Source organism: Protopterus annectens, chromosome 6.part0 (assembly GCF_019279795.1).
Source record: "Protopterus annectens isolate FY-2018-M chromosome 6.part0, PAN1.0, whole genome shotgun sequence".
NCBI classification, from domain to species: Eukaryota; Metazoa; Chordata; order Ceratodontiformes; family Protopteridae; genus Protopterus; species Protopterus annectens.
In genome coordinates, this window is record NC_056737.1 from 1,033,553,097 (window position 1) to 1,033,568,470 (window position 15,374).

A 15,374-nucleotide genomic window follows, 5' to 3' on the forward strand; every position below is an offset into this window, starting at 1 on the left:
AAGAGGATGCAGGAAAAACCCCTTTCAAAATAAGCTTGAGTCTGTGATCAGCAATAGCTCTTGGATTGGAGCCTTCACAGATATTACAAGCCGATCACAGATGTTCTGGCCCCAAACAATACACACATTTATGTGCATCTGATTGTGGAATTTTATATCCACAATCAGAGCAACGCTTAAAGCCTGACAGTTTATTATTATAAGTTCAGTCAGAGAGAAACACTTAACCAAAAATTTTAAACTAACTAGATTAAAGATCTCAAACACTAATAACTATCCTAACCAGATTAAATTATCTTTAACACTAACTAATGCACTACAAGTGCTAATGGCACTGAAACGGAGAAGAGCAGAAGCTTAAAAGGTGGTGGTGGTGGGGTACCGGCAGCAGCCCCTAATGCCTGCAAGAACAAAAAGGGAGGGGAGGACAGCTATACTACCAAAACATTGAAGAGAAAAAGGAAAAATTTCTCAAGAACTGGAAATCAGCATCTAGTTGCAATGGCGGCAAATGAGATCTAAGGAAGCTACGGAAGGTGTAGAGCATTGTGGGTAGAGGGAGGAGCTCAAGACTGGGATGCAAGTCTGAAAAATATGACAGTCGGATCTGAAGGTCAGATCTGTGACATCAGTGAGGAAGAATGAAAAGGACATCATCAGATCATTCAGTTAATTTTCCCCTACTTTACCACATCTGTTTCCAGTCATCCATTAGCCTGTCAATCTCTCGTCAATTTGGTATGGATACATATTTACTCTGCATGTATGCGGATGCTATGATAATGTTTGCTGTCTGAACACATGAAAGACCTGCAAATGCAAGGTGAAAGTACAGTTGTGTAAAAACTTACAGTAACAGTAGTTGATCGAAGAGATCACTGTTGTGGTACGCTGACAAATGAGATGTACCCTGCTCAGGATACTGAATCTGCCTAGTCTACAAAAGCTTACTCTCCCTTTCATGTCTGACCTATGACCTGTGCAGGACACTGTGCATTAATACCCAAAGGGACATATGGACATGAAGATCTTCACAACATTGTTGCTCCAAGAAAAAAAAAATGTCTGAGGATACCTCTTGGAAAAAGACCTCGGATAAAGAAAGATACGGGGAGTGGGTAGGACAAGGAAAAGGGGCCATGTCAGCCAAAGCAGAGAGAAAAAAAAAACCTGAGGCAAGGACGGAACAATATACTGCTCCAGTGCTCTACCCCAATATTTATTGTTATGGTCACTTGTTCAATTACAGAGTTCTTCACTAGCTTACTGTTGTAGCACTGCTGACAAATGACATGACTCCCAAAACATTTATGCTGACTTGGGTCCAGTATCCGTCGCAAAATGGATCTGGCAAAACCATCTCTGCATTTGAGAAGCATCACTCTCGATGTAATTTTAATGAATCCAGACCCCTGAAAAGGGGTTTCAGAATAGACAACAGCTCTAGCAGGGTGAGCTTTGACATGACCTTGGACAGATATTCGATGGAAGGAGTAGCAAAAAGAAAAATTAACAGAAATATACTGGGAGATGGCCTGTTCAGAAACTAGGAAGCCCATCTTTTTTTTCTATCAAAGGAAAAAAAATGGTCAGATTGCCTGATGGGATTTTTGTCTAAAACAGACATAGTAAAGAAGACCCCCCCACCCCCCCCAAAAAAAAAAAACACCATCTTGAGGGACAGACATTTCAAAGACCACCTTAGGCATAAAACAGGTATTAGTCTCAAGGCTAATTCTGACCTCACTGGGAGTGGGGTGGGGAGCACACAAAAGCTTGTAAAGGATATCCTTTTAGCAGATTTTAATACCAACATGAAGATTGCCTTCCACGTAAAGAACTTTAAATATACTGCAGGGGCTGACAAAAGGTGAGAAGGCAAGTATTTCCATGACACAGTTAAAGTCCCAGAGGAGGAAGAGGTTTTCTTGGAGGCCTGTTATGCAGGACATATTTTAGGATAACGTGAAGAGGGCAACCTACAAGTAAGCACGCTGAAACAGTCATCAGGTGCCCCTTGACGAAGGTGTATGCTAGCCATGAATTAAGAAGCTCACACAAATATTTGATGATGGGGTACCTAGTTGACAATGATCCTGTCCCACTGCAGCAGACAGAAAATATTTTTCCATTTAGAAATGAAAAACTTCCTTCTAGCAGGTTTTCTTGCCTGCTTTACTACCTGCAGAACATCCTAGAGTAAATGGGTCTGAAGACAATTAGAAACCTATCATACAAGCTATCAAATTCAGGGTTTCTAGGCTTGAATAAGAGAGACAGCCCTTTTGCTGTGTAAGCAGGTCCATCTTGAGGGTTAATTTGTGGTGGCTACCCTTGGCTAGATGAAACAAACAATGTTGTCAAGGCCAAAAGGGATTTATCAGCACCAACATTCCTGGATTGGTTTTCTGATCATTAGGACAGCCTTTAGAATAAGGAGGAAGTAGGACAGGAAAATCTCTTTCCATGAGATTGATGATCTTCCATGCATCCCAGCATGTAATTATGGAGCAGAACAATATGAGCAGTCTTTTCTGAGAACAGGTAAAAAGATTTGGGATGTTTCTCACTGATGGACTACTTGAAGGAAGGCTTCTCTGTTCAGCATTCATAAATGAAGGTCTGCCTTGGATTTGCTTAATCTGCCATAGAATTAATTTCTGATGGTATGCAAGTTGCTTGGAGAAAATGACTGCGGCAAATAATATCCCAAGCTATCTTGACCAACCTCGACAAAGAGGACTTTGTTCCCTCTCACTTGCTGATATACCGCATGACTGTGGCATTGTCTGTGTTAGGGCTTGCAATGGCCACGGGGCCCAGACATGAACAGTCTAAAGGGAAAATATAAGGGCTTTCATCTTCATGACTGTTTACGCCCATTTTGCTTGTTCCTTCATAACTACAAAAAACCTCCCCATGCCAGAACTGAAACATCTGTTGAGACCTTGTGGTGGGGAAAGTAAAAAGAAGGGGAATGCTTGGACTGAATGTTATCCGGTGTACTCGTCATCACTGGAGTTCTTGCATCACAAAAGGCAACAGAGGGACTGCAAAGGACAGTTGGTGGCACTGCTGTATCTCAAATCTATTTGAAATGCATACTGAATCTACCTTATATGGAATCTGGCAAAAATAAATCTGTACTGCTGATTCCAGGGTTCTCAGAATCTCTCTTCCATAGGTCATTTCTAGACTTGACGGGGACAGAAAGTAATGCGGCAAACTGGATTTTTCCTTTTTCCTGAGGGAAGGAAGCCATCATGAAGTAGTATCCAGCAGACACTCCAAAAGCACTACGCTCTGGGAAGGTTGAAGGGTGGATTTCTTCAGGTTTACAGTGAAGCTTAGATGAACATTAACTGCAGACTGCATACCCTCTGTACAGTCTTCTTTTAACTGAAGTCTGTATTAAAAAATCAACCAAGTGTAAATGTGGATCTCCTTGAGCCAGGCATTCTGTGAAAACTCTTGGCCTAGCAAAGGGACCAAAGGGCAAAGCAGACAACTGAAAATTTTCTGTGATTTGGATGAACAGGAATGTGAGGGTAAGCACATTTCTAATCAACGGTAACCAAAAAGCTCTAGGAAAAACAGAGTAAGGAATGCTTTGGAGAGTTATCTTGAATTTTACCTGGGTTGAATAAGTCCAGAATGGGTCTCCATGCCCCTTCTTTTCTTGGGCTTAGGAAAAGTCTGAATTTTTTTTTTTTTTTTTTTTTTTTTTAAGGTAGGGAGAGATTCTATGATCCCCTGATGAAACAGTTCAAAAGCAAGAGTGGAAGAACCAGGTACAGCTGGCATGAAGGCACCAGAGGAATACCTGCTGGAGTTGGAGATAAAGTCCAAAAAAAGTACATACCCATTTTGAATGCGGTTCAATACCAAAATGTGTGATGTTATTTTCCAAAAGTATTTTTTAAGCACTAAAAAGAATAATCCGCTGGTAAATTACAGTGAAAACAAGTGCAAACAGACAAAAAAAAAGGAGAAAAGTCCACTGTAAACCACGTAGCACCAAACTGGTCAGTTTAATATTCAACTTAGTTTCACTTAAAAAAGTGAAAAACAAAGTGAGGAGGATTTTTTTACACAAATATTTTTGTGAACGTAACATCTTATAAAATCAGGTTTCTCAGGTGCAGGTTGCGATTCAGCTGCCATAGATGAAGACAGGAAGGTATCATCCGAAGCCTCCAATACAGACAGAATTGCAAAAGGGTTAGGAATGCCAACGTGCAACAAATCATACTTTGTCACTGACGTGGCTTGCCTTCCCGTTGAAAAGCTACATAATTCTGTGAACAGCATCACCAAAAGACAGCTCTTAAGGGGAGTCAGTAGACAAACTGTCTTCTGCTTCTTACAAACATCCTGTGGGAGAATGAACAAGAGGAACAGACTAATGACTTACGATCAGACTCAACGAATCATCAGATTAGATGCATGGCTCTTTTTGAGGAGTTGTAGAAGAGAAACTGGGGTGGATAAAGAGCCATTCATGCTAAAAGCCCTTGAGAGAAGCTGAACCACTCCTGCTGGGGAGCCCGGTGCCTCGGATATAATCAGCTAAGTTTCTCCCTTTGTGGCTTTGATGGCAATCTGATCAGTTGGAGAAAATGTTCCAAAATCCTGTGCTTTGTCAGCCTCCTGAGGGGATCTTGACAAGGGCAGAAGGAGAAGTTGGGTGGTCTGCAGGCTCATCATGTACCGACAGACTGACTTTGAGCAAAAGAAACTGGAGTTTCAATCAGTTTTCTTGTGCTTCTTGCTCACCTGCTGAGAGATGTCTGAAAGCAACAACTCTGATGCAGTCTTTCCCTTGTGCTAGTTCCTTTAAACATTTACTTCCAATATTCAGCTTACGAGTAGGTAAATGGCTCGTTTGTTTTAGGAACAAAAGATTAACAAAAAGGACACTCCTTATAATTATACTTAGGTCCTAAACAGAACAAACACTTCAAGTGACCATCTTACTTACTCTAACTCTTTGTTTTAATTTATTTGGGATATTTTGCTGTCACCCTAATGATAATGGACATCAGCTGGGTATAACAACCCTGTGTTTCTTATGCTTGGTCAAACACTCTGCTTATGCTATGCTGACGAGGTCATAAGGCCGAAATATGCATATCCATAGCTAGTGGGGTTTGGCTTTATTGGTCTGAAATTGTCCACTAAAACGACTTCAAATGTAAAAGTCATGGGCAATCAGAATCACCATATGGCTGAAACACCTGATGTTCATAAGGGTCATTTGCATATATCCTATATGCCTCTGTTACAGGAGGTTTGGGAGGTCACTCATTGGAAGTTCTAGCTTGGCTGGAGTTTATTTTTTTTTTGTGACTATCTTACTTGAAATTTGCCAACTATGGCTTTATTTCTCTATAGTAATTTCTCAAAAAAAAAAAATCAGTACAAGAGGAAGGGTCCCCCAAAGGGGCACTTAGCTGCCCACAATGAATGCAACTGGCACAGGCTACATCTGAAACCATGACAACAGATGGTCTTCCTCATTGAGAAAGCTGTGAAAATCTCCACATCCCTTAGGTACTAGGCACCTACTCTTGTGCTTAGACTGTGCTTGAGAGCTGAGGGGAAGTAGCTTAAGCTTTTGTAATCCCACTTTTAGCAATACTGCAGTGATCTACTGAAGAATGTCTACAAGGCTTTCAGTTTCCTCTGCTTTGTCTGTCGACAGCAGCTAGTACATTTAAGGAGTCCACTGATGACTTCCTAAAAAGGTAGTACATTTACCTTTAAAGAACCCATTAATTTCAGCTACATTGTCTTGGAATACTTCAGTTTAAGACACAAATGGAGGTGAATAAAATGTCACATTTATGCATCATTTCCACTGTGCAAACTTGGATGGCCAAATTAGGATCCTGAGGACATGAGGTAATCACAGATCACTTATGCACTAGTCCATCCAGACTAAATTTGCAGAAACACTGAGTCTAGCCCCTGTGGTATCTAATCACCACCAATAGTACCTGCTACTTCACAGGCAGCATCTTACCCATATCTACCCCTCCCATTCTAGACAACTTGCTTGAAAAAGTTTGTACAGGACTTGAGATATTTCCTGAAAGACAGAAGTACCAGAATTTTTTAAAACTGTCAAATATTTTACTAAGACAGACGACTATCAGTAAGCTTTAATGATGTTTATAAGACATACCTGCAAGCATACCTCTTAGAGCAAAAAATCTGGACAAAGCCTAAAATGATGGGGGGACAGATTTTAAATATTGTTCTTACAAACTTAGAAGGTTGATAGAATAACATATTTTGAATTAGCATTAATTTTCTGAAGGATGTGGAGTATTAAAACACAAATGTTTGTCATTTAATGACTCCAATCCTCAGCTATTTGCCAGAAAAGTACAGATTTTAGGAGAAACGCACCAAAAAATGAGGCAAAAACCTGGACGTTCTGCGAAAAACTGTACAGTTGAGAGGTATGCCTGCAAGTTCTTATTCTAGTTTAGCAACGAAAAAATAAGGTATCTGGCAAAAGAATTGCAGATAACAGAATATGCAGTCTCCCCTGAGCTGTTAAATATAAAAGAAAAAAAAATCCCAAAACATTTACTACACTTTAGCTGTGAGATATTATATGAATGAAAGAATCTTTCACAGATGTACATAACGAGATATTTTCATTTCTGACACATTAACAAATGTCAGATACACTGTACCACTTCTCTAACAGATCTGAATAATGCACAGAATTAAAAATGCATTAGATTTGCAAAGTAGGATCTACCTAATTAAAACTAGGTAAGTACTACTGCAGCTAGTGTTACTTCCCATTTTCCACCACAAACGTTTGATCCCAATACAACTACAGAAGTTATCCTCAAAATGAATGCCTGACTTAACATGGTATTTAGAAGTAGCACCTGTGCAAACAGTACCAAACAAAAAGAATTCTGAAAATATGAACATTGTGTATTATTCACTAAGCCACTAGAAAAGAATAAAAAGTCAATAAAGAATTGAAGGAAGGTAGGACTTCCTGCAATTACAGTATTACATCTGTTAACTTTCCTGTTACTCTGGCCTACTTAGCAGTACTGTTTAAAAGCTAAAATGGGTAAGTGCTCAATTTTAATTCATACACTGTTCATGGCAAGTCACGAATGCATAGTCTTCTAAAAATGAAAGGGCCAGTAAAATTGATCTTGTATTAAAGATAAAAATATTAGAAATGGACAATTTATTTTGTGCAACAATCCAAGTAGTAAAGCAGTTTACATGCCTTGCATAACTCTGGATATTTCTGCTGAAATTTTTTGATGCATTTTCAGTACAGTTTCCAATGAAGCACAGCTTACGACTACAGGTGCCTACGTACAATATACATATGCAGGCCCTTGTATAAATATATTTCTCTTGTGCAGTACTGCATTATGTGCTGAACATTTCTATCTACATATGCCTGTGTACCCCCCCTCCAAAAGTAATTAACTGTAGTATGGACACAAGCTCACGTCACAGATCAAATGGTCAGAAGAGAGCACTTACTTCCTCGTACTTTGACTTCTTGGGTGTTTCATCCACATACGGAGAAGGCGATCTTTTGACACCTGTGGGACTAGGGGTTGTTCCTGTGATGCTTCCAGCAGGTTTAGCTGGCTGGTTTATAATGCGAGTAGAGGATACTACTCTATTAAGTTGAGGTTTCGGTGATGGGGTACTCCTAAGCTGTAATGGAGGAATACTTTCACCTGGTGTCCCTGAGTGAAACAAAAACAAAAAAAAAAATAGAAATTATAGCTCACTAAAAACTGATTCTGTAGCCTTCACTATTCATTAAGATGGATCTTGTACTGAAGTACCAGAACATAAAAAAAATATACATATTTTAAAAAATTTCAGAAGATGGTGGTGGCAAATGCTGTGGACTACATGTGGCAAACATACATATCAGTATGTAAAAAAGCTGTCAAGTAACAGATGGCAACTCCACTCCTCAATTTAATTTACTGGGAAAAGAATGCATTAAAATAAAGGCCATCTGAATGGAGTTTTTATGCAGAAAAAAAACAATGAACATTCTGCTAAAAAAGACAGATTTGTGGGACAACATTCAAGCTGATGTTCACAGCAAGTGTTTAGCAGATGGGAAATCAACAAGACTGAGTGCTAGGTAGTACACACGCTTCTCATAACAGAGGCATCATACTTGACAAGTAACAAAACAGCTCTCAAGAAGCACTCAGAACCTTACAATTACATCAGAAAGGTCAAAATAAAGACAATCTCAAACTAAAGTTTACTCTAAATCATGGTATGTAACAATAATCATAAAAGCATATATTAGGGGACAGTAATTACTAGAAGTATAACACTACAAGAACCCCAACAATATCAAAATGACTATCACACATTATTATTGCTTATTTTACCTAGACCAATGAGACATGTTTACCTGTTCAAGATGCAAACACCCAAGGAAAAAAAATACTAAAATCTCTCACACCATGCTTCCATTTTTCTGTTATCCAGAACACTCCAAAAAAAAGGCAGCAAAAACATGATGAATCATACCACACAAAATAGAATGCACTCAGGGTAAATGCAAAGTTAAAAGCGAGAAATGTCAAGAGTACAAAGCTGCAGAGTACATGGAGTCTAGCCATTCATTATGTCCTTTTAAACGCATTGTAAGATGGAACAGAAATAAATTTCTACTCTGGAAAGGACAGTAAAGTAAATACATACATATATACAAAAAAATGAGTGGGGATGTTAACGATGAGATGAAACCAAATATGACATTAATAAAGTCAACTTCTGGATAAGAAAAGGCCAGTCACAATATAATTCACTTAGATGCGAGTAAATTATTCTGAGCTAGTGGCTCAACTGCAAATGCTTCAGTCACATGAATACAATAATCTAGACCACCACTGTAAACCCCAGTCTCGTCTCCCAATCTCTCCATTCCCTCAAACTATTAACTTCATAACTTCTGGAAAACAGAATTCAAAGCTGGTTTCCCACATCATTTTTCGGCCTGGCCATCTTCTAGGTTTCCAAAAACACTCATTTGTATGGCTTCTAGAAATGTATAAACTTGCAGGCTTTAGCCTACAAATTAACCCAAATGCATGCTTCTGGCACTGTGTTAGAGTAATATGCTTGTCATACACGTCTTTAGTTCCTCCTCCTTAACTGAAATAGTCTGCACGTTTTGAATGAATTCACCAGCTGTAACCCTATGGATCCCCTTCATCAAAATGCACAAATCTGTGAAGCTGTGCACCACCCATCACTCTCTCACACGAGAAATCACCAGACAACTTGAACCCATTTTCACAGCTGATGTGCAAAGTCTACTCCAAAAGCCTCAAACCAGAGCTCTGAAGCGCCACAATCAAATAGCCTCATAGATGACTGCATACATCATGGAACTTTCCCACAAGTTAAAGAAAGCTTTCTATTTTTCTCTGCAGTATATTTTCTTTGCTTCCCAACTCATTTTCTATGAAGCAATTAGCAAAACACCTTACTGAAACTCAGGAAGATGACATCCACCACGTGGCTGTGATCTACCTGCACAATGCCAGAGTCATAAAGCCAGGTACCTTCCACAGTGATCATCATAAAAAATAAGTTATGTCTTACCATAACGTTCCATCTGAGTTGTTTCATCTTCGTTTATTCATTACTCTTGGGATTCGGTTCTGACCTCTGTACAGAGCCAGCCTTTTTTTCAACTCGCGTCAGCCACAAACCTCTCGAGTTAAGATTTTACCCATCATGCCCTTCTCCCTGTTACCTCAGATCTAGTTTGCAAGTTGGAAAAATGAAGCAGAGACTACCTCTGGTCAGACATGGCCTAACAACTGGAAAGAAGGACAAATGAAATCCACCAGAAACTTTCGAAGGGGAAAGGCGGGTAGGTCGTAATGAATAAACGGAAGATGAAACAACTCAAATGGAATGTTATGGTAAGACATAACGTAATCTTCGTTTATTCCTTACTCTTGGGACAGAGTCCCCAGCTATCTTGTTCCCTTGGTGGCCCTATGGAAGGACATTCCAGAGCACCATAGAACCAAAAGAAGCTCTGCCTCTGGAGGCCAAGTCTAACTTGTAATAAGCAATGAAGGTACGAGGCCTAGCTCAGATTGCAGCTGCACAAATGTCAAAGATGTTCTCGCATGGAAGGCTGCAGAAGTTGACACTGATCTTGTAGAGTGGGCCTTTACTCTGCCAGGTAAATGGATACCATTCTTGCCATGAAAGAAAGTAATACAATTTCTCAACTTAGTGGCTAAAGTAACTTTTGAAACTGGACAACCTAGTCTGGATTCAGAAAAGGCCAAAAACAGCTGGTCCGAATTCTGTTAAATTTAGTCCTGTCTAGATAAAAAACAATTTGTCTATGTACATCCAATTTATGCAGGCAATATTCCCCTCTGTTAGAATGACTAGGAAAGAACACTGGCAAATCAATAGTCTGACTGATAGATAACTTGGAAACTACCTTGGGCAAGAAGGTCAGACTGGTCCTTCATGAAACTCTGTCCTTGTGAAAGATGAGGTGGGGGGGTTGATAGACAAGGCCTATAATTCAGAAATATGTCTGGCAGAAGTAATAGCAACTAAGAACAGTGTTTTCCATGACAGATATTTTAGATTACAGGTAAATGCAGGCTCAAAGGGAAAAGTTGTCAACCCTTGAAGGACTAAGGCCAGGTCCCAAGGTTGAACAGGTTCTCTGAATGGAGGTTTTAGTTGGATTACGCCCATCAGAAAGGTCTTACAAAGTCTGTATGACATTATGGAAGAGCCCTGGAAGCCATTATGAAAATTAGAAATCACAGCCAAATGAACACAACTGTGGAGGCTGCTACCCCCGATTTAAAAAGGTCTGAAAGATATTCTAGCACAATAGAAACCGGGTCTGTAAAAGGGTCCATTTGTTTATCTTGTAGCCAGAGAGAAAACCTCTTCCATTTGCTGCGGTAGAGTAGTCTGGTGGATGATCTAGGAGAAGCAATCAGGATGACACGCACAGGGGAAGATAGATCATGCTGCCTGGCAATCATTGGAAGTGGATGAGCCAAGCTGTCAGTTTCAGGCTGGACAGGTTTAGATGAACCAGATTCTGCAGGTGAGAGTTCACCTCTGGAGTTGGACTGAGAATCCATGGTCGAGGCCACAAGAAGGGAAACCAAACTTGTCGATGCCAATATGGAGCAATGAGGGTCACTTTGCTCTTTCTTGAGGAACAGGGGGAACGAAGGGGTATTGCAGACATGAGGGCCAATCGTGGACTAAAGCATCTCTCGGTGACTGCCCCCAAGGGGGGATCAGGGCAAAGTAGTTGCTGCACTTGTGATTGGACGGGTATGCAAATAGGTCGCAACAAGGTTGGTCCCAGCGGTCAGAGACCACTCATGAGGTTGTAGAATGCATCTGCTCAACTTGTCTGCTATCATGTTGGCGCTCCCAGGAATATGCGTTGCTATCAGAAAACGGTTGGAGGTTATCACCCATTGCCATATTCTCATGGCTCTTGACAGAGTGGGTATGATCTGGTTTCCCCTCGTTTGCTGATGTATCAGACTACTGCCATGTTGTCTTGACTGAAATGCAATAGTCCCTGATGGATCGATTGGAATGCTTGCAACGCTAGTAGCACCGCCCTCAGTTCTAGGACATTGATATGCAGATGGGCCTCCGTCTGTGACCAAGTGCCTTGGACTGTCTTTCCCTGAAAGAGACCCCCCCCCCACTCCATCAGGGAGGCGTTCATGGTCACTGGGGCGTTGGGCTGATGAGGGGTGAAGGGAACTGGTGAGGGTTGTTTGACATCCAACACAGCAAGTCCTGTCTGCAAATCTTGGTTATTCGAATCGAAAAAGAAAAGGGGTGCTGGGATAGCTACCACGGAGTAAGACGCAGCCACTGGAGAAGCCTCATGTGTAGCCTTGCTAGAGGGACTACAGTGATGGAGGCTGCCATCGATCCAGCAGTTGAAGAATGGATCGAGCTGAGGCTAGATTTTGTGAAAGTATTGCCTGAACCTGTTCTTTGATCCTCTGAATTCTGTGATCTGGTAGAGAGGCTGTACAAGTCATTATGTCCAGAATCACTTCAATGTACTCTGAGCGACTCGGAATAAGGTTTGACTTCTTCCAGTTTATCGATATTCAGAGCTGCTGTGCAGTGTTTAGGGTGCAAGTCAAGGCCTGATCCAGTAGACATCTTGTTGGGGCAGTAATGAGCCAGTCGTCTAGGTAGGGAAACGCCTAGAATCCTTGAAGCCGCAGGTGAGCTGTGACTATTGCCATGCACTTTGTGAACACATTGGGGGCTGTAGAGAGTCCGAAGGGCAGTACGCAAAACTGGTAATGACTGGCTCCCGCCCAGAAGTGAAGATATCTTCTTGAGTACTTTTCCACCTTATATGTGGTAGTACACGTCTTGAAGATTTATGGAGCACATCCAATCGTCTTTCCAAATGTATAAGTAAAGACTGAACAGTGACCATCCAGAATTTTTCTGTCTTTAAAAATTTGTTTAGGGCGCCAAGATCCAGAATTGGTCTCCAGTCCAGTCTATTTTGGCACCAAAAAGAATCTTGAATAGAAGCCGGATCCTGTCTGGTCGGGGGGGGGGGGGGGGGGGACTGTTTGAATGACTTTTTCAAAGCAGCTCTGATATCTCTATAGCTGCGGCTTTCCTTTCATTGGGTGGTACGTCGGGTAAGCTTCTGGGTAAGGGGGGAGTAAATAAGAAAGGAATATGGTATCCAAGCATCTGTGGTTATGGTTTGCCAGGCAGAAGGGTACAAGGAAAAACGACCCTCGACTACTTCCAGGGGAAAGCAATTGGGCTGCTCCGCAAAAGCACTGATAGGGCTGCCCAGAGAAAGATTCCCTGGAACCCCGATTTCGCGGACCTCCATTAGAACCCCCCCCCCCTGCTTCTAAGGGAAAACTCATCCTGAGAGTCACGGAAAAGACCCCCCCCCGAGACTTTTTGTGCCACATTTTCCCACTCTTCTGATTCCTAGAATAGAACTGCTGAGGAGAAGATCAACTGACACCCACGGCAGATAGGGTCTTATCGTCCTGTTCACATCTGTACAATGTATCTTTTACCTTGGAGTCACACAAAGTAGTTGTCTCAATAGGGGCATTAAGGAAGGAAGCCTTGAAGGGATATGCAAAGTCACAAAGGTGCATCCAGCCATGGTGTCTCATGACTATGCCTGCACCCTGCGGCTCTCACCGCTCCCTCAGTAGTGTGTGATATCAAACACACTGAGGAATTGGAAACCGATTCTAGGGTCACTGAGAGCCCATCTTGTCTCGGACCTCATCAGAAACTGCTCCTGCCACGGTCTCAGAGTTCAGACACCAGGTCTCTCTGTAGCCTTGTGAACTGTGCCAGGTAGTTCAAGAACCTAACAGCAAAGGTCGATTATGCTAAAACTCGCTTCCCTAATCTGTCCACCGCCCGGGAATCCTTATTGGGCGGGTGAACAGCTTGGCACTCCTCTGCCACTTCCTTCTATGTACTGGCAGCCATCACCATGACGTCTGCTAGGAGACCTTTCGACCAATGGGGGGGCACTCTTCTGGGGGGAGAAAGGATTTTGTCTGGCCTACGAGGTATGGCCTTCCACAGAGTCCAGTGCCTTCCATGCTCACTGCACGGTGAGCTTGACAAGCTCATCGGCAGGTGGGGTAATCTAGGAGGTAGGGGGCCGGGCAAGTAAAGCCTGCAGGAACACAGACTCCTCTGAGGAAGGGTTAGAGGACTTCCATTCACCTCTCTGCTTTAAAATTTCGAGGATGTCACCAAAGGAAACCTCATCAGAAGGTGAACGTGGGGACTCCTCCCTGTCATCGTAATCTGTCTCTTCGGTCACTGACTCTTCCGTGGAGTCCATGTGCTTCCTCTTACACGTAGTCTTGCGGTGGACTTTCTCAGTAGGAGACTCCGGGGAAAGCTGCAAGGACAGGGTCTCTAGGGGGAGAATGGCCAGAGACTCTTGCGCCCAGAGTCCAGGGGTTGCGACTTGAGACAGCTGAGGTTCAGAGGAAGTAGTAGTCTCTGACAGAGGTGGCCGAGAAGCAGCAGCCAGTGTCCTCCCCAAGCCAGGGAAGGTCAGCCCGCCTGAGGAGGGATGCCTCGAAACCTCCACAGAGGTCAAAGGTGTATAGGCTAGAGTCTGTGGAAAAGGGTGATCAACTCCAGAAAGGAGAGAGACCTTTAAAGGTGCAAGAATTCCTCTGGCCAAAAGCAGCTGGTCTATAAGGCGCACCACATCATGTTCAGAAAGGCTTCTGGTAGACCTCATTGAAAGCCCTGAAGGGCTAGCACGACCACTGAAAGAAGGTGTCTGAATAGGTAACGTCTGCACTGAAACTGGCGGTAATTGTATAGTCTACGCCACTAAAGCCGGCGCAGAAACGGTATGCACCGAAATAAATGGTCAGGAAGATTCTTGCACCGAGAACGGTGATGCCAAAATTGGAGTTGTCTGCACCGAAACCATCGGTGCCAAAAAAGCCTGCACCGAGAAAACCGTTGGCGCAGATGTGTGCACAGAGAAAACCGTTGGCGCAGATGTCTGCACCGAGAAACTGGACAGTGCCGAAGGAGTCTGCACAAAGACTTCAGTCAGTGCCAAAGATGACTGTGCCGATATGCCATTCGGTACTGAGACCGTCTGCACTGAACTAGTCGGTGCAGTAGTAGTCTGCACCATGAAGGCTAAAGTCTGTGTCGAAAGCAACGGTGTAGAGGGACCAGCAGACATAATCGGAGACAGAGTCAAGTGAGTTGATGCCGAAGCAGCCGCTGGCACAGACAACTCTGACAATTTAGCCTTTTTATGTTTCAATTCCTTAGGGTATCCAGAGGGAGACGATGGAAGAGACTTGGACCTTTTATGTTGTTTGAAAGGAGGAGAAGATTCCTGCAACCCAGAAATAGCCTCGCAGAAAGAGGTCTTAAGGAGACCCTTTAGTACTAGTTTATTTTTACGTTTGTTCAAAGTCCTGGCAGAAAAACCTTTACAAATCTGACAGGGCGATTTCACTGTGAGATGAGGCACGCCCAAACACTATACACATAAGTCAAGCGTGTCAGAGTGAAGCAGTTTGTGTCAGCACTCCAAACACCTCAAAGCCTGGACTCCCTTTCTTCTCAGACATTATATCCACAAAATATTCAAAAACTAGGCGCACACACACTGCAGCAAGACCCACGTGAGGACGAGGAAAGACTACCAACAAAGGTAGTAGAAGATACCAAAAAGGTACAGGTAATAAAGAAAAGGAAGATACGACAGTCGAAAAACTAAGAATTCTGTGAGAAAAAAAAATCAAAAA

General features: G+C 42.4%; 1 protein-coding gene across 1 annotated transcript in view; it reads right to left on the reverse strand.

Moving 5' to 3' along the window:
* The window catches only part of PAPOLA (poly(A) polymerase alpha), a 1,404,594-nt gene that overhangs the window by 128,828 nt on the left and 1,260,392 nt on the right, over window positions 1-15,374 (reverse strand). The window contains exon 17 of the mRNA XM_044073612.1: window positions 7,537-7,748. Within this exon, the coding sequence (XP_043929547.1) occupies window positions 7,537-7,748 (212 nt within the window). The remainder of the gene's footprint in view (window positions 1-7,536; window positions 7,749-15,374) is intronic.